At 39.2% G+C, this 20,081-nt stretch overlaps 1 protein-coding gene across 8 annotated transcripts in view; it reads left to right on the forward strand.

Moving 5' to 3' along the window:
* Positions 1–20,081, forward strand: part of HEPH (hephaestin) — a 102,708-nt gene that overhangs the window by 24,602 nt on the left and 58,025 nt on the right. For all 8 annotated transcript variants that reach the window (XM_032620694.1, XM_032620695.1, XM_032620699.1 and 5 more), the window contains exon 9: positions 19,538–19,669. In XM_032620694.1, the coding sequence (XP_032476585.1) occupies positions 19,538–19,669 (132 nt within the window). The remainder of the gene's footprint in view (positions 1–19,537; positions 19,670–20,081) is intronic.

Here is a 20,081-nt window from a genome sequence, read left to right on the forward strand (position 1 = left end):
TCTTTTTGTGACTAACATTTCACTTAGAATAATGTCCTCAAGGTCCATCCATGTTGTAGTATATTGCAGAATTTCCATTGTAGTTTTGCTTATCCACTCATCTATTAATGGACACTTGGTTTGCTTCCACGTTTTAGCTGTTTAGAATAATGTTGCTATGAATATGGGTGTACAAATGTCTCTTTGAGACATGCTTTCAATTACTTTGGGTATATACACAGAAGTGGAATTGCTGGGTCTTATGGTAATTCTAGTTTTAATTTTTTGAGGAACCACCATGCTGTTTTCCACAGTGACTGCACCATTTTACAATCCCACCAACAGTGCATAAGTGTTCCAATTTCTACACATCCTTGGCAACACTTATTTTCTGATTTTTTTCATAGTATCCATCCTAATGGGTGTGAGGAGTTGGCTTATTGTAGTTTTGACTTGCATTTCCCTGATGATTAGTGACGTTGAGCATCTTTCCATGTGCCCATTGGCCGTTTGTATATCTGCTTTGGAAAGATGTCTATTCAAGTCCTTTGCGCAACTTTAGTTGGATTATTTTTTTGTTGTTGAGTTTTAGGAGTTCTCTATATATTCTGGATATTAATCTCCTGTCAGATGTATGATTTGCAAATATTTTCTCCCATTCTGTGGGCTGCCTTTTCACTCTGCTGGTAGTGTCTTTTGATGCACACTTAAAATTTTTTTCATGAAATACAATATGTTTATGTTTTTTAGTTACCTGTGTCTTTGGTGTCATAGCCAAGAAATCATTGCCCAATCCAGTATCCTGAATATTTTGCCCTATGTTTACTGACAAGAGTTTTATTGTTTTAGGTACATTTAAATCTTTGATCTACTTTTATTTAATTTTTGCATATGGTGTTAGGTAAGGGTTCAACTTCATTCTTTTGCATATCGAAATCCAGTTTTCCCAGCACCATTTGTTTAAAAGACTATCCTTATATGTGCAAGGGTTTATTTCTGGGCTCTCTATACTATTCCTTTGGTCTCTATGTCTGTCTTTATGCCAATATCACACTGTTTTGATCACCATAGCTCTGTAGTAAGTTTTAAAATCAGGAAATGTGATGTCTTCTAGTTTGTTCTTTTTGCCCCAAGATTACTTTTCTATTTGGAGTCCCTTGAGATTACATATGAATTTTAGAAAGGGTTTTCCCACTTCTTCAAAATCATCATTGAGATTTTGATAGAAATTTCACTGAATCTATAGGTAGTATTGACATTTTAACAATATTAAGTCTTTTGATCTATGAACATGCAATGTGTTTCCTTTTTTTGTGTGTGTGGTATGCGGGCCTCTCACTGTTGTGGCCTCTCCCGTTGTGGAGCACAGGCTCTGGACGCGCAGGCTTAGCAGCCATGGCTCACAGGCCTAGCTGCTCCACGGCACGTGGGATCTTCCCGGACCAGGGCACGAACCCACGTCCCCTGCATCGGCAGGCGGACTCTCAACCACTGTGCCACCAGGGAAGCCCTGTTTCCATTTTTTATATCTATTTTATTTCAGCAATGTTTTGTAGTTTTCATTCTACAAGTTTTTCACAACTTTGGTTAAATAAATTCTAAGTATTTTATTCTTTTCATGTTATTATAAATGGAATTCCTTTTGTAATTTCTTTTTCAGATTTTTCAATGTTAGTGCAACTGACTTTTGTGTGTTGATTTTGTATCTCACTACTTTGCCTAATTCATTGATTCTAACACTTTTTTGTGGGCACTTTAGGATTTTCTAAATAAGTATGATAAAGATCTTATCATCTGCAAACAGATAATTTTACTTCTTCATTTCCAATTTGGATATCTTTTATTTCTTTTTCTTGACTAATTGATCTGGCTAGACGCCCCAGTAATATGTTGAATACAAGTGGTAAAAGCAGGCATCCTTGCTCTTTCCTGATCTCAGAGGAAAACTTTTCAGTCTTTCAACATTGAGTATGATGTTTGCTGTGGGTTTTTCATATATGGCTTTTATTATATAGAAGTAGATTCCTTCTATTCCTAGTTTCTGGATTTTTTTTTTAATTATTAAAAGGTGTTGAATTTTGTCAAGTGTTTTTTCTGCATCAATCAACATGATCATTATTTCCCTTCATTTTGTTAACATAATATATTACATTGATTAATTTTTGTACATTGAAACATTCCTGCATTCCAGGAATAAAACCGACTTAGTCATGGTGTGTAATGGTTTTTATTTTTGCTTTGCTTTTTTTAGAATTGAATGTATTTTTTTTAACATCTTTATTGGAGTATAATTGCTTTACAGTGTAATATTTTTAATATGTGGCTGAGTTTGTTTTGCTAGTATTTCATTGAGGATTTTTGCATCAGTGGTCATAAGTAATATTGGTGTGTGGTGTTCTTATAATATCTTTGCCTGGCTTTGATATCAGTGTAATACAATGCTGGCCTCATAGAATGATTTAGGAAGTATTCCCTCCTCTACAATTTTTTTGGGAATATTTGAGAATTGGTATTACTTCTTTAAATGTTTAGTAGAATTCACGAGTAAAGCCATCAGGTCCAGGGCTTTTCTTACTTCCCAGATTTTTGATGACAGATTCAATCTCTTTATAGGTCTTTCAGATTTTCTATTACATTATGATTAAGTCTTGGTTGGTTTTCTGTTTTAGGAATTGTCTATTTTATCTATATTTTCCAATTTGTTGGTTTACAAACAAATTATAATCTTTTAATAATATTTCTTATAATCTTTTTATATAATCGCTTATAAACATTTTTTTCTTTACTTCTGTAGAATCAGTAGTAATGTCCCCAATTTCATTTCTGATTTTAGTAATTTGAATCTCCTATACTTTTTTCTTACTCCATCTAACTAAAGATTTTGTTGACCATTTTGAAGAACCACTTGTGGTTTCATTGATTTTTTTAAATATGTTTATTGGAGTATAATTGCTTTACAACGTTGTGTTAGTTGCTGCTGTATAACAAATTGAATCAGCTATATGTATACATATATCCCCATATCCATTCGCTATTTCATCTCCCTCCCACCCTCCCTATCCAACCGCTCTACAGTGACACAAAGCACAGAGCTGATATCCCTGTGCTCTGCAGCTGCTTCTCACTAGCTATATATTTTACATTTGGTAGTGTATAGATGTCCATGCTACTCTCACTTCATCCAGCTTACCCATCCACCTCCCCATGTCCTCAAGCCAATTATCTAGGTCTGTGTCTTTATTCCTCTCCTGCCCCTAAGTTGTTCAGAACCATTTTCATTAATTACATATATATTTGTTAGCATACGGTATTTGTTTTTCTCTTTCTGACTTATTTCACACTGTATGACAGTCTCCATGTCCATCCACCTCACTGCAAATATCTCAATTTCAATTATTTTTATGGCTGAGCATTATTCTATTGTATATATGTGCCACATCATCTTTATCTATTTATCTATCAATGGATATTTAGGTTGATACCATGTCCTGGCTTTTGTAAATAGTGCTGCAATGAACATTGTGGTATATGACAATTTATGAATTATGGTTTTCTCAGGGTATACGCTCAGTAGTGGGATGGCTGGGTCATATGATAGTTCTAGTTTTAGTTTCTTTAAGGAACCTCCATACTGTTCACCATAATGGCTGTATCAACTTACATTCCCCCCAACAGTGCAAGAGGGTTCCCTTTTCTCCACACCCTCTTCAGCATTTATTGTTTGTAGATTTTTGATGATGGCCTTTCTGACTGTTGTGAGGTGATATCTCACTGTAGTTTTGATTTGCATTTCTCTAATGATTAGTGATGTTGAGCATCCTTTCATGTGTTTGTTGGCAATCTGTATATCTTCTTTGGAGAAATGTCTATTTAGGTCTTCTACACATTTTTATATTGGGTTGCTTGTTTTTTTGCTGTTGAGCTGCATGAGTTGCTTGTATATTTTGGAGATTCATCCTTTGTCAGTTGCTTCATTTGCAAATATTTTCTCCCATTCTCAGGGTTGTCTTTTCATCTTGTTTATAGTTTCCTTTGCTGTGCAAAAGCTTTTAAGTTTCACTAGGTCTCATTTGTTTATATTTATTTTTATTTCCATTCCTGTAGGAAGTGGATCAAAAAGGATCTGCTGCAATGTATGTCACAGAGGTTATGCCTGTGTTTTCCTCTGAGGCTTTTATAGTGTCTGGCCTTACATTGAGGTCTTTAATCCATTTTGAGTTTATTTTTGTGTATGGTGATAAGGAGTGTTCTAATTTGATTCTTTTTTTTTTTTTTTTTTTTTTTTTTTTGCGGTATGCAGGCCTCTCACTGTTGTAGCCTCTCTCATTGCGGAGCACAGGCTCCGGACGCGCAGGCTCAGCGGCCATGGCTCATGGGCCCAGCCGCTCCATGGCATGTGGAATCTTCCTGGACCGGGGCCCGAACCCATGTCCCCTGCATCGGCAGGCGGACTCCCAACCACTGCACCACCAGGGAAGCCCTAATTTGATTCTTTTACATGTAGCTGTCCAGTTTTCCCAGCACCACTTATTGAAGAGGCTGTCTTTTCTCCATTGTATATTCTTGCCTCCTTTGTCAAAGATAAGGTGACCATAGTCCATTGGTTTATCTCTGGGCTTTCTATCCTCTTCCATTTATCTATATTTCTGCTTTTATGCCCGTCCCATACTGTCTTGATTACTGTAGCTTTGTAATATAGTCTGAAGTCAGGGAGTCAGATTCCTCCAGCTTGGTTTTTCTTTCTCAATATTTCTTTGGCTATTCGTGGTCTTGTGTGTTTCCATACAAATTGTGAAAAAAAAATTCTACTTCTGTGAAAAATGCCATTGGTAGTTTGATAGGGATTACATTGAATGTGTAGATTGCTTTGGGCAGTAGAGTCATTTTCACAGTGTTGATTCTTCCAATCCAAGAATATGGTATATCTCTCCATTTTACATCCTACTACTTTACCAAATCATTGATCAGCTCTAGTAGTTTTCTGGCGGCATTTTTAGGATACTCTATGTACAGTATTATGTCATCTGCAAACAGTGACAGTTTTACCTCTTCTTTTCCGATTTGGATTCGTTTTATTTCTTTTTCCTCTCTGATTGCTGTAGCTAAAACTTCGAAAACTATGTTAAATAATAGTGGTGAGAGTGGGCAAACTTGTCTCATTCCTGATCTTAGTCAAAGTTGTTTCAGTTTTTCACCATTGTGAATGATGTTGGCTGTGCGTATGTCATATATGGCCTTTATTTTGGTGAGGTAAGTTCCCTGTATGCCTACTTTCCAGAGGGTTTTTATCATAAATGCATGTTGATCTTAGTCAAAGATTTTTCTGCATCTATGGAGATGAACATATGATTTTTATCCTTCAGTTTGTTAATATGGTGTATCTCATTGATTGATTTGCATATATTGAAGAATCCTGCATTTCCAGGATAAACCCCACTTGATCATGGTGTGTGATCCCTTTAATGTGCTGTTGGATTCTGTTTGCTAGTATTTTTTTTTTTTTTTTTTTTTTGCGGCACGCGGGGCCCTCACCGCCGTGGTCCCTCCCGCCGCGGAGCACAGGCTCCGGACGCCAGCGGCCATGGCTCACGGGCCCAGCCGCTCCTGCGGCATGTGGGATCCTCCCGCACCGGGGCACGAACCCGGGTCCCCTGCATCAGCAGGCGGACTCTCAACCACTGCGCCACCAGGGAAGCCCTGTTTGCTAGTATTTTGTTGAGGATTTTTGCATCTATGTTCATCAGCAATATTGGCCTGTAGTTTTTGTTTGTGTGTGTGTGTGTATGTGTGTGTGGAATCTTTGTCAGGTTTTGTATCAGGGTGATGGTGGCTTTGTAGAATTAGTTTGGGAGTGTTCCTCCCTCTACTATATCTTGGAAGAATTTAAGAAGGATAGGTTAGTTCTTCTATAAATATTTGATAGAATCCGCCTTTGAAGCTATCTGGTCTTGGGCTTTGTTGGAAGATTTTTAATCATGGTTTCAATTTCAGTACTTGTGATTGGTCTGTTTATATTTTCTATTTCTTTCTGGTTTAGTCTCGGAAGGTTGTGCTTTTCTCAGAATTTCTCCATTTCTTCCAGATTGTCCATTTTATTGGCATATACTTGCTTTTCGTAATCTCTCATGATCCTTTGTATTTCTGCAGTGTCAGTTGTTTCTTGTCCTTTTTCTTTTCTACTTCTATTGATTTGAGTCCTCTCCCTTTTTTTCTTGATGAGTCTGGCTAATGGTTTATCAATTTTGTTTATCTTCCCAAAGAACCAGCTTTTAGTTTTATTGATCTTTGCTATCGTTTCCTTCATTTATTTTTCATTTATTTCTGATCTGATCTTTATGATTTCTTTCCTTCTGCTAATTTTGGGGTTTTTTTTTTTTTGTTCTCCTTTCTCTAATTGCTTTAGGTGTAAGGTTAGGTTGTTTATTTTTCTTGTTTCTTAAGGTAGCATTGTATTGCTATAAACTTCCCTCTTAGAACTGCTTGTGCTGCATACCATAGGTTTTGGGTCGGTTTTTTTTCATTGTCATTTGCTTCTAGGTATTTTTTGATTTCCTCTTTGATTTTTTCAGTGATCTCTTTGTTATTAAGTAGTGTATTGTTTAGCCTCCATGTGTTTTTAATTTTTACCCATTTTTCCTGTAATTTATATCTAGCCTCATAGAGTTGTGGTCATAAAAGATACTTAATATGTGTTCAGTTTTCTGAAATTTGACAAAGCTTGATTTGTGTCCCAAGATATGACCCATCCTGGAGAGCGTTCAATGAGCAGTTGAGAAGAAAGTGTATTCTGTTGTTTTTGGATGGAATGTCCTATAAATATCAATGAGGTCCATCTTGTTCAATGTATCATTTAAAGCTTGTGATTCCTTATTTATTTTCATTTTGGTTGATCTGTCTATTGGTGAAAGTGGGGTGTTGAAGTCCCCAACTATTATTGGGTTACTGTCCATTTCCCCTTTTATGGTTATTAGCATTTCCCTTATGTATTGAGCTGTTCCTATGTTGGGTGTATAAATATTTCCAATTGTTATATCTTCTTCTTGGATTGATCCCTTGATCATTATATAGTGTCCTTCCTTGTCTCTTGTAGTAGTCTTTATTTTAGAGTGTATTTTATCTGATATGACTATCAGTACTCCAACTTCCTTTTTTTTTTTAAACATCTTTATTGGGATATAATTGCTTTACAATGGTGTGTTAGTTTCTGCTTTATAACAAAGTGAATCAGTTATACATATACATATGTTCCCATATGTCTTCCCTCTTGCGTCTCCCTCCCTCCCACTCTCCCTATCCCACCCCTCCAGGCTGTCACAAAGCACCGAGATAATATCCCTGTGCCTTGCGGCTGCTTCCCCCTAGCTATCTACCTTACTAAGTTTATTAGTGTGTATATGTCCATGACTCTCTCTTGCCCTGTCAAAGCTCACCCCTCTCCCTCCTCATATCATCAGGTCCATTCTCCAGTAGGTCTGCGTCTTTATTCCTGTCTTACCCCTAGGTTCTTCATGACATTTTTTACCTAAAATTCCATATATATGTGTTAGCATATGGTATTTGTCTTTTTCTTTCTGACTTACTTCACTCTGTATGACAGACTCTAGGTCTATCCATCTCATTACAAATAGCTCAATTTCATTTCTTTTTAAGGCTGAGTAATATTCCACTGTGTATATGTGCCACATCTTCTTTATCCATTCATCTGATGATGGGTGCTTAGGTTGTTTCCATCTCCGGGCTATTGTAAATACAGCTGCAATGAACATTTTTGTACATGACTCTTTTTGAATTTTGGATTTCTCAGGGTATATGCCCAGTAGTGGGATTGCTGGGTCATACGGTAGTTCTATTTGTAGTTTTTTAAGGAACTTCCATACTGTTCTCCATAGTGGCTGAACCAATTCACATTCCCACCAGCAGTGGAAGAGTGTTCCCTTTTCTCCACACCCTTTCCAGCATTTATTGTTTCTAGATTTTCTGATGATGGCCATTCTGACTGGTGTGAGATGATATCTCATTGTAGTTTTGATTTGCATTTCTCTAATGATTAATGATGTTGAGCATTCTTTCATGTGTTTGTTGGCATTCTGTATATCTTTGGAGAAATGTCTATTTAGGTCTTCTGCCCATTTTTGGATGGGGTTGTTTGTTTTTTTGTTATTGAGCTGCATGAGCTGCTTGTAAATTTTGGAGATTAATCCTTTGTCAGTTGCTTCATTTGCAAATATTTTCTCCTATTCTTAGGGTTGTCTTTTGTTCTTGATTATGGTTTCCTTTGTTGTGCAAAAGCTTTGAAGTTTCATTAGGTCCCATTTGTTTATTTTTGTTTTTATTTCCATTTCCCTAGGAGGTGGGTCAGAAAGGATCTTGCTGTGATTTATGCCATAGAGTGTTCTGCCTATGTTTTCCTCTAAGAGTTTCATAGTTTCTGGCCTTACATTTAGGTCTTTAATCCATTTTGAGCTTATTTTTGTGTATGGGGTTAGGGAGTGATCTAATCTCATGCTTTTACATGTACCTGTCCAGTTTTCCCAGCACCATTTATTGAAGAGGCTGTCCTTTCTCCACTGTACATTCCTGCCACCTTTATCAAAGATAAGGTGTCCATATGTGTGTGGGTTTATCTCTGGGCTTTCTATCCTGTTCCATTGATCTATCTTTCTGTTTTTGTGCCAGTACCATATTGTCTTGATTACTGTAGCTTTGTAGTATAGTCTGAAGTCAGAGAGCCTGATTCCTCCAGCTCCTTTTTTTGTTCTCAAGATTGCTTTGGCTATTCGGGGTCTTTTGTGTTTCCATACAAATTGCGAAATTTTTTGTTCTAGTTCTGTGAAAAATGCCAGTGGTAGTTTGATAGGGATTGCACTGAATCTGTAGATTGCTTTGGGTAGTAGAGTCATTTTCACAATGTTGATTCTTCCCATCCAAGAACATGGTATATCTCTCCATCTATTTATATCATCTTTAATTTCTTTCATCAGTGTCGTATAATTTTCTGCATACAGGTCTTTCGTCTCCTTAGGTAGCTTTATTCCTAGATATTTTATTCTTTTTGTTGCAATGGTAAATGGGAGTGTTTTCTTGATTTCACTTTCAGATTTTTCATCATTAGTGTATAGGAATGCCAGAGATTTCTGTGCATTAATTTTGTATCCTGCTACTTTACCAAATTCATTGATTAGCTCTAGTAGTTTTCTGGTAGCATCTTTAGGATTTTCTATGTATAGTATCATGTCATCTGCAAAGAGTGGCAGCTTTACTTCTTCTTTTATGATTTGGATTCCATTTATTTCCTTTTCTTCTCTGATTGCTGTGGCTAAAACTTCCAATACTATGTTGAATACGAGTGGTGAGAGTGGGCAACCTTGTCTTGTTCCTGATCTTAGTGGAAATGCTTTCAGTTTTTCACCATTGAGGATGATATTTGCTGTGGGCTTGTTATATATGACGTTTATTATGTTGAGGAAAGTTCCCTCTATGCCTACTTTTTGCAGGATTTTTATCATAAATGGGTGTTGAATTTTGTCAATAGCTTTCTCTGCATCTATTGAGATAATCATATGGTTTTTCTCCTTCAGTTTGTTAATATGGTTTATCACATCGATAGATTTGCGTATATTGAAGAATCCTTGCATTCCTGGAATAAACCCCACTTGATCATGGTGTATGATCCTTTTAATGTACTGTTGGATTCTGTTTGCTAGTAGTTTGTTGAGGATTTTTGCATCTATGTTCATCAGTGATATTGGCCTGTAGTTTTCTTTCTTTGTGACATCCTTGTCTGGTTTTGGTATCGAGGTGATGGTGGCCCCATAGAAGGAATTTGGGAGTGTTCCTCCCTCTGCTATATTTTGGAAGAGTTCGAGAAGGATAGGTGTTAGCTCTTCTCTAAACGTTTGATAGAATTGACCTGTGAAGCCATCTGGCTCTGGGCTTTTGTTTGTTGGAAGATTTTTAATCACAATTTCAATTTCAGTGCTTGTGATTGGTCTGTTCATATTTTCTATTTCTTCCTGATTCAGTCTTGGCAGGTTGTGCATTTCTAAGAATTTGTCCATTTCTTCCAGATTGTCCATTTTATTGGCATAGAGTTGCTTGTAGTAATCTCTCATATTTTTTTTATTTCTGCAGTGTCAGTTGTTACTTATCCTTTTTCATTTCCAATTGTATTGATTTGAGTCTTCTCCCTTTTTTTCTTGATGAGTCTGGCTAGTGGTTTATCTATTTTGTTTATCTTCTCAAAGAACCAGCTTTTAGTTTTATTGATCTTTGCTATCATTTCATTCATTTCTTTTTCATTTATTTCTGATCTGATTTTTATGATTTCTTTCCTTCTGCTAACTTTGGGGTTTTTTTGTTCTTCTTTCTCTAATTGCTTGAGGTGCAAGGTTAGGTTGTTTATTCGAGATGTTTCCTGCTTAAGGTGGGCTTGTATTGCTATAAACTTCCCCCTTAGAACTGCTTTTGCTGCATCCCATAGGTTTTGTGTCGTTGTGTCTCCATTGTCATTTGTTTCTAGGTATTTTTTTATTTCCACTTTGATTTCTTCAGTGATCACTTCATTATTAAGTAGTGTATTGTTTAGCCTCCATGTGTTTGTATTTTTTACAGATCTTTTCCTGTAATTGATATCTAGTCTCATGGCGTTGTGGTCAGAAAAGATACTTGATACAATTTCAGTTTTCTTAAATTTACCAAGGCTTGATTTGTGACCCAAGATATGATCTATCCTGGAGAATGTTCCATGAGCAATTGAGAAGAAAGTGTATTCTGTTGTTTTTGGATGGAGTGTCCTATAAATATCAATTAAGTCCCTCTTGTTTAATGTACCATTTAAGGCATGTGTTTCCTTATTTACTTTCATTTTGGATGATCTGTCCATTGGTGAAAGTGGGGTGTTAAAGTCCCCTAGTATGAATGTGTTACTGTCGATTTCCACTTTTATGGCTGTTAGTATTTCCCTTATGTATTGAGGTGCTCCTATGTTGGGTGCATAAATATTTACAATTGTTATATCTTCTTCTTGTATCGATCCCTTGATCATTATGTAGTGTCCTTCTTTGTCTCTTCTAATAGTCTTTATTTTAAAGTCTATTTTGTCTGATATGAGAATTGCTACTCCAGCTTTCTTTTGATTTCCATTTGCATGGAATATCTTTTTCCATCCCCTTACTTTCTGTCTGTATGTGTCTCTAGGTCTGAAGTGGGTCTCTTGTAGACAGCATATACAAGGGTCTTGTTTTTGTATCCATTCAGCCAATCTGTGTCTTTTGGTGGGAGCATTTAGTCCATTTACATTTAAGGTAATTATCGACATGTATGTTCCTATTCCCATTTTCTAAATTGTTTTGGGTTCGTTATTATAGGTCTTTTCCTTCTCTTGTGTTTCTTGTCTAGAGAAGTTCCTTTAGCATTTGTTGTAAAGCTGGTTTGGTGGTGCTGAACTCTCTCAGATTTTGCTTGTCTGTAAAGGTTTTAATTTCTCCATCAAACCTGAATGAGATCCTTGCTGGGTAGAGTAGTCTTGGTTGCAGGTTTTTCTCCTTCATCACTTTCAGTATGTCCTACCATTCCTTTCTGGCTTGTAGGGTTTCTGCTGAGAGATCAGCTGTTAACCTTATGGGGATTCCCTTGTGCGTTATTTGTTGTTTTTCCCTTGCTGCTTTTAATATGCTTTCTTTGTATTTAATTTTTGACAGTTTGATTAATATGTGTCTTGGCGTATTTCTCCTTGTATTTATCCTGTATGGGATTCTCTGTGCTTCCTTTACGTGATTAACTATTTCCTTTCCCATATTAGGGAAGTTTTCATCTATAATCTCTTCAAATATTTTCTCAGTCCCTTTCTTTTTCTCTTCTTCCTCTCGAACCCCTATAATTCGAATGTTGGTGCGTTTAATGTTGTCCCAGAGCTCTCTGAGACTGTCCTCAGTTCTTTTCATTCGTTTTTCTTTATTCTGCTCTGTAGTAGTTATTTCCACTATTTAATCTTCCAGGTCACTTATCCGTTCTTCTGCCTCAGTTATTCTGCTATTGATCCCATCTAGAGTACTTTTAATTTCATTTATTGCATTGTTCATCTTTGCTTGTTTCATCTTTATTTCCTCTAGGTCCTTGCTAACTGTTTCTTGCATTTTGTCCATTCTACTTCCAAGATTTCGGATCATCCTTACTATCATTATTCTGAATTCTTTTTCAGGTAGACTGCCTATTTCCTCTTCATTTGTTAGGTCTGGTGGGTTTTTATCTTGCTCCTTCATCTGCTGTGTGTTTTTCTGTCTTCTCATTTTGCTTATCTTACTGTGTTTGGGGTCTCCTTTTTGCAGGCTGCACGTTCGTAGTTCCCATTGTTTTTGATGTCTGCCTCCAGTGGCTAAGGTTGTTTCAGTGGGTTGTGTAGGCTTCCTGGTGGTGGGGACTAGTGCCTGTGTTGTGGTGGATGAGGCTGGATCTTGTCTCTCTAGTGGGCAGGTTCACATATGGTCGTGTGTTTTGGGGTGTCTGTGGCCTTATTATGATTTTAGGCAGCCTCTCTGCTAATGGGTGGGGTTGTGTTCCTGTTTTGCTAGTTGTTTGGCATAGGTTGTCCAGCATTGTGGCTTGCTGTTCGTTGAGTGAAGCTGGGTGCTGGTGTTAAGATGGAGGTCTCTGGGAGATTTCCGCCGTTTAATATTATGTGGAGCTGGGAGGTCTCTTGTTGACCAGTGACCTGAAGTTAGCTCTCTTACCTCAGAGGCAGAGCCCTGACTCCTGGGTGGAGCACCAAGAGCCTTTCATCCACACGGCTCAGAATAAAAGGGAGAAAAAGTAGAGAGAATTAGTAGAAGTATGAGGAAAGAAAGAAGGAAAGGAGGAAAGGAAGGAAGGAAGAAAGAAGCAAAGAAGGAAAGAAAGGAGGGAGGGAGGGAGGGAAGAAGGAAGGAAGGAGGGAAAGAAGGAAAAAAGACAGAAAGAAAGAAGATACAGTAAAAATAAAATAAAGTATAATATAGTTATTGAATTAAAAAATATTTAGAAAAAAAAAGGGATGGATAGAACCTTAGGACAAATGTTGGAAGCAAAGCTATACAGAGAAAATCTTACACAGAAGCATACACATACACCTTCACAAATTGAGGTAAAGGGGGAAAAATCATAAATCTTGCCCTCAGAGACCACCTCCTCAATTTGGGGTGATTCATTGTCTAAAGGAGAGAAGGAAGGAAGGAAAGAAAGAAAGAAAGAACGAAGGTAAAGTATAATAAAGTTATTACAATTAAAATTAATTATTAAGAAAAAAAAATTTTTTTAAAACCATGGACGGATAGAGCCCTAGGACAAATGGTGGAAGCAAGAGTATGCAGACAAGATCTCACACAGAAGCATACACGTACACATTCACAGAAAGAGGAAAAGGGAAAAAAATCATAGATCTCGCTCCTAAATTCCACCTCTTCAATTTGGGATCATTCCTTGTCTATTCAGGTATTCCACAGATGCAGGGTATATCAAGTTGATTGTGGAGCTTTAATCCACTGCTTCTGAGGCTGCTGGGAGAGATTTCCCTTTCTCTTCTTTGTTCTCACAGCTCAGAGGAGCTCAGCTTTGGATTTGGCCCTGCCTCTGCGTGTAGGTCGCTGGAGGGCGTCTGTTTTTTGCTCAGACAGGACGGGGTTAAAGGAGCCGCTGATTCGGGGGCTCTGGCTCACTCAGGCCGGGGGTGGGGGGGGGAAGGAGGGGCACTGCGTGCGGGGCGGGCCTGCGGCGTCAGAGGCAGCGTGACATTGCAGCAGAGGCCGGCGTGACGTTGCACCAGCCTGAGGCCCGCCGTATGTTCTCCCCGGGAAGTTGTCCCTGGATCCCGGGAACCTGGCAGTGGCGGGCTGCACAGGCTCCGCGGAAGAGGGGTGTGGAGAGTGACCTGTGCTCGCACACAGGCCCCTTGGTGGTGGCAGCAGCAGCCTTAGCATCTCCCGCCCGTCTCTGGGGTCCGCGCTTTTAGCCGCGGCTCGCGCCCGTCTCTGGGGTTTGCGCTTTTAGCCGCAGCTTGCGCCTGTCTCTGGGGTCTGCACTTTTAGCCACGGCTCGCACCCATCTCTGGGGTTCACGCTTTTAGCCGCAGCTCGCGCCCGTCTCTAGAGTTCCTTTAAGCAGCGCTCTTAAACCCCTCTCCTCGCGCACCAGGAAACAAAGAGGGAAGAAAAAGTCTCTTGCCTCTTCGGCAGGTGCAGGCTTTTCCCCGAACTCCCTCCCGGCTAGTTGTGGTGCACTAACCCCTTCAGGCTATGTTCAAGCCCCCAACCCCAGTCCTCTTCCTGCGCTCCGTCCGAAACCGAAACCCGAGCCTCAGCTCACATCCCCGCCTGCCCCGGCAGGTGAGCAGACAAGCCTCTCGGGCTCGTGAGTGCCTGTCGGCACTGATCCTCTGTGCGGGAATCTCCCCGCTTTGCCCTCCGCACCCATCGCTGTGCACTACTCCGCGGTCCCGAAGCTCTCCCCTCCGCCTCCCGCAGTCTCCGCCCGCGGAGGGGCTTCCTAGTGTGTGGAAACTTTTCCTCGTTCACAGCTCCCTCCCACTGGTGCAGGTGCCATCCTTATTCTTTTGTCTCTGTTTTTTCTTTTTTTCTTTTGCCCTACCCACGTACGTGGGGAGTTTCTTGCCTTTTGGGAGGTCTGAGGTCTTCTGCCAGCCTTCAGTAGGTGTTCTGTAGGAGTTGTTCCACGTGTAGGTGTATTTCTGGTGTATCCGTGGGGAGGAAGGCGATCTCTGCGTCTTACTCTTCCGCCATCTTCAAGGTCTCTCCAACTTCCTTTTGATTTCCATTTTCATGTAATATATTTTTTCATCCCCTCGCTTTTAGTCTGCATGTGTGCCTAGGTCTGAAGTGGGTTTCTTGTAAACAGCATGTATATGAGTCTTGTTTTTGTATTCATGTAGCCAGTCTTTTGGTTGGAGCATTTAATCCATCTACATTTAACGTAATTATTGATATGTATGTCCCTATTATGATTTTCTTAATTGTGTTGGGTTTGTTTTTGCAAATTTCTTCCTTTTCCTGTGTTTCCAGCCTAGAGAAGTTTCTTTAGCATTTGTTGTAAAGCTGGTAGGTTGTGCTGAATTCTCTTAACTTTTTATTGTCTGTAAAGCTTTTAATTTCTCCATCGAACCTGAATGAGATCGTTTCTGGGTAGGGGAATCTTGGTTGTAGTTTTTTCCCTTTCATCACTTTTAATATGTCCTGTCACTCCCTTCAGGCCTGCAGAGTTGCTGCTGAAAGATCAGTTGTTAACCTTATGGGGATTTTATTGTATGTTATTTGTTGCTTTTACCTTGCTGCTTTTAATATTTTTTCTGTGTATTTAATTTTCGATAGTTTGATTAGTATATGTTTTGGCGTGTTTCTCCCTGGATTTATCCTGTATGGGACTCTCTGTACTTCCTGGACTTTATTGATTCTTTTCTTTTCTGTATTAGGGAAGTTTTCAACTATAATTCTTCAAATATTTTCTCAGTGCCTTTTTTTTTCTCTTGTTCTTCTGGGACCCCTATCATTTGAATGTTGATGTGTTTAATATTGTCCCAGAAGTCTCTGAGACTGTCCTTAATTCTTTTTGTTCTTTTTTCTTTATTCTGCTCTATGGTAGTTATTTCCACTATTTTATCTTGCAGGCCACTTTTCTATTCTTCTATCTCAGTTACTCTACTATTGATTCCTTCTACAGAACTTTTAATTTCATTTATTGTGCTGTTAATCATTGTTTGTTTGCTCTTTAGTATTCTAGGTCCTTGTTAAACGTTTGTTGTATTTTCTCCATTGTATTTCCAAGGTTTTGGATCATCTACTATCATTACTGTGAGTTGTTTTTCAGGCTGAGTGCTTATTGCCTCTTCATTTGTTTGGTCTGATTGGTTTCTATCTTGCTCTTTCATGTGCTGTGTATTCCTCTGTCTTCTCATTTTGCTTAACTTACTGTGTTTGGGGTCTCCATTTCACTGGCTTCATGTTCGTAGTTCCCATTGTTTTTGGTGTCTGCCTTCAGTGGGTAAGGTTGTTTCAGTGGGTTGTGTAGGATTCCTGGTGGAGGGCACTGGTGCTTATGTTCTGGTGGATGAGACAGGATCTTGTCTTTCTGCTGGGCAAGACCACGTCCAGTGGTGTGTTTTGGGGTGTCTGTGAGCTTATTATGATTTCAGGTGACCTCTCTGCTAATGGGTGGGGTTGTGTATCTGTCCTGTTAATTATTTGGCCTATGGTTTCCAGCACTGCAGCTTGCTGTTTTTTTGAGTGGAGCTGGGTCTTAACATTGAGGTGGAGATCTATGTGAGAGCTTTCGCCTTTTGATATTAGGTGCGGCCAGGAAGTCTCTGGTAGACTCATATCCTGAACTCAGCTCTTCCACCTCAGAGGCTCACGCTGGAGCTCCAAGACCCTCTCAGCCAGTCAGCTCAAAAAAAAGGGAGATAAAAATAAAATAAAGAAAAATAAAATATTTAAAAGAAAAAATATTAAAAGTAAAAACTATTTTTAAAAAAGAGGGAAAGAAGAGAGCAACCAAACCCAAAAACTAATCCACCAATGATAACAACCGCTAAAAACTATACAAAAAGAAAAAGAGAAACGGACAGAGAGAAGAACCCTAGGACAAATGGTAAAAGCAAAGCTATACAGACAAAAACACACAAAAAAGCATACACATACACACTCACAAAAAGAGAAAAAGGAAAAAATACATATGTTAAAAAAAGGAAGAGAGCAACCAAATCAATAAACAAATCTACCAATGATAATAAGCTCTAAATACTAAACTAAAATAAACATAAAACCAGAAACAAATTAGATGCAGAAAGCAAACTCCAAGTCTACAGTTGCACCCAAAGTCCACTACCTCAGTTTTGGCATGATTAATTGTCTATTCAGGTATTCTGCAGATGCAGGGTACATTAAGGTGATTATGGAGATTTAATCCACTGCTCATGAAGCTGCTGGGAAAGATTTCCCTTTCTCTTATTTGTTCGCACAGCTCCAGCTTTCGTTTTGGCCTCGTCTCTGTATGTAGGTCTCCTGTGGCCATCTGTTCCCCACCCAGACAGAATGGGGTTAAAGGAGTGGCTGATTAGGGGGCTCTGGCTCACTCAGGCCAGGGGGAGCGAGGGGTCCGGAATGCAGGGCGAGCCTGAGGCGGCAGAGGTTGGTGTGATGTTGCAACAGCCTGAGGCACACCATTTGTTCTCTCAGGGAAGTTGTCCCTGGATCTCGGGACCCTGATAGTGGCGGGCTGCACAGGCTCCTGGGGGGAGAGGTGTGTGTGTGTGGATAGTGACCTGTGCTTGCACACATGCTTCTCTTTTTTTTAACATTTTTATTGGGGTATAATTGCTTTACAATGGTGTGTTAGTTTCTGCTTTATAACAAAGTGAATCAGTTATACATATGCTCCCATATCTCTTCCCTCTTGTGTCTCCCTCCCTCCCACCCTCCCTATCCCACCCCTCCAGGTGGTCACAAAGCACCGAGCTGATCTCCTGTAGCAGCAACCTTAGTGTTTCATGCCCGCCTCTGCTGTCCACACTGATAGCTGCAGCTCACGCCCATCTCTGGAGTTCATCTAGACAGTGCTCTGAATCTCCTCTCCTCACACAGCCCGAATCAATGGTCTCTTGCCTCTTAGGCAGTTCCAGACTTTTTCCCAACTCCTTTCTGGCTATCTGTGGTGCTCTAGCCTCCTTCAGGCTGTGTTCATGCAGCCAACCCCAGTCCTCTCCCTGGGATCTGATCTCCAAAGCCAGAGCCTCAGCTCCCATCCCCCTCCTGCTCCAGTGGGTGAGCAGACAAGCTTCTCTGGCTGGTGAGTGCTGGTCAGCACTGATCCTTGTGTGGGAATTTCTCTGCTTTGCCCTCTGTGCCCCTGTTGCTGTGCTCTCCTCCATGGATCCAAATCTTCCCCACTGTCCACCCACCATCTCTGCCAGTGAAGGGGCTTCCTAGTGTGTGGAAGCTTTCCCTCCTTCACAGCTCCCTCCCAGAGGTGCAGGTCCCATCCCTATTCTTTTGTCTTTTTTTCCACTTTTCTCTTTTGCCCTACCCAGGCACATGGGTAGTTTCTTGCCTTTTGGGAGGTCTGAGGTCTTCTGCCAGCATTCAGTAGGTGTTCTGTAGGAGTTGTTCTACATGTAGTTGTATTTTTGATGTTTTGTGGGAAGGAAGGTGATCTCCACGTCTTACTCCTTCACCATCTTGAAGGTTCTCGATATTTATTTTCATTGACTTCTAAAATTGTTTTTCTATTCTCTATTTTATTTATTTCTGCTCTAATCTTTATAATTTCCTTTCTTCTGCCAGCTTTGGGTTTTGTTAGCTTTTATTTTCCTAGTTCCTTAAGTTGTAAAGTTGGGTTGTTGGTTTGTGAACTTTCTTGTTTCTTAAATGTGTTTATAGGTATAAGTTTCCCGCTTAGCACTGCTTTTACTACCTCTCATCTTTTGGTATGTTGTGTGGTCATTTTCATTTTCCTCTACATATTTTGTAATTTCCCTTATGATCTCTTTTCTGATATTATGGTTGTTTAAAAGTGTGTTGCTTAATTTCCACAACTTTGTGAATTTTCCAGTTTTCCTTCTGTTATTGTTTTCTCACTTTATCCCATTGTGGATGGAGATAATACTTTATATGATATATTTTTAAGTCTATTGAGATTAATCTGTGGCCTAACTTATGGTTTATCTTGGAATGTGTCCTCTGTGCACTTGAGAAGAATGTGTACTCTGTTCTTGTTGGGTAGAGTGTTCTGTATATACTATATCTAGTTGGTCTATCGTGTATTTTGTCTTCATTTCATTGCTTATCTTTTGTATAGTTGTTCTTTCCATTATTGTAAGTGGGGTATAGGTTCCTAGTCTTTGAACAGAGGTGCAACATTAGGAGTAGCAATTGAGTAAAAACTAAGCCAGAAACCCTGAACTAGGGTTAGAGCCACCAGAAGTACTCAAGGTGTTGTCTTGGTATTTCTTGTTGATCTCAAAGTTGTTCCAGGCTAGGTTAGATGTGGTAGGTAATGGAAGAAAGGTAAGTGTAGAAGTGATGGCTAGACTACCTAGTCCAGGACCTGACTAGAAGTTATAATAATTTCATCTGTTTCAATTCAGTTTAGGATTGAGGCAAGCTCAGATTTTTAGTTGAGTTCTACCAGGAAATGCAGTTGTGGGAACTGGGATTGGACCTGACAGTGGAGTAGGAGAAAACCCTGACTTCAGGACCTGGTTCTCTTCCTAATCAATCATTTGAATTTGGGCAGATCAGTTCCAACTCTCTGAGCTGCAGTTTCCTCATCTGAAGAATGTTGATATCATCTGCCTTTTATACCTTTGAATGGTGATTGAAGATCAAAATGAGGTGGTGGACTTTAAAACGCTTTTTATAACTGTAAATTGCAATATACTTGAAAAAGATTATTCTTATTATTGCAGAGGAAAAACTTCTCTATCTTTTTCACTTCTTTTTTACTTTTCTTTCCTCTCCTACTTCCATCCTACCTGATCATCCTGTTTACATTACCATTGTCTCTCCTTCCCATTTTCCAGGGCCAGTGATCCGGGCTGAGGTGGGTGACACCATCCAGGTGATCTTCTACAACCGTGCCTCCCAGCCATTCAGCATACAGCCTCATGGGGTCTTTTATGAGAAAGACTCCGAGGGAACTGTGTACAATGATGGTGAGCAGGCAGGGTTTCAAGTAATGTGGGCTGCAGATAATAACAGGTACCTCTAGAGTACAAATAAATAAAGGAGTGAAAGAGAGAAAAAAAGGCAGAATTAACTGCCATGGACGGATGTTGTTGAATGAATGTATGATATTTTAGTGAGACAGAGCTGGGATCAATAAGAGACAACTACTTTTAAATATATTTAAATATATTCTGATTATGAAAGTACATGTATTATGGAATTTTGATAAACATGGAAAATTATAAAATAAATAAAGTTCATTCATAAGTAAATTGCCAATATATTTTATATACCTTTTAACATTTCTCTGTGTTTAACAAATTTATATATTTAAAATTTTGTGATGATATATTTTGTATAGTTTGGTGTCTTACTATTTTCACTTACCATTATATTGTG

This window comes from Phocoena sinus, chromosome X (genome assembly GCF_008692025.1).
Source record: "Phocoena sinus isolate mPhoSin1 chromosome X, mPhoSin1.pri, whole genome shotgun sequence".
NCBI classification, from domain to species: domain Eukaryota; kingdom Metazoa; phylum Chordata; class Mammalia; order Artiodactyla; family Phocoenidae; genus Phocoena; species Phocoena sinus.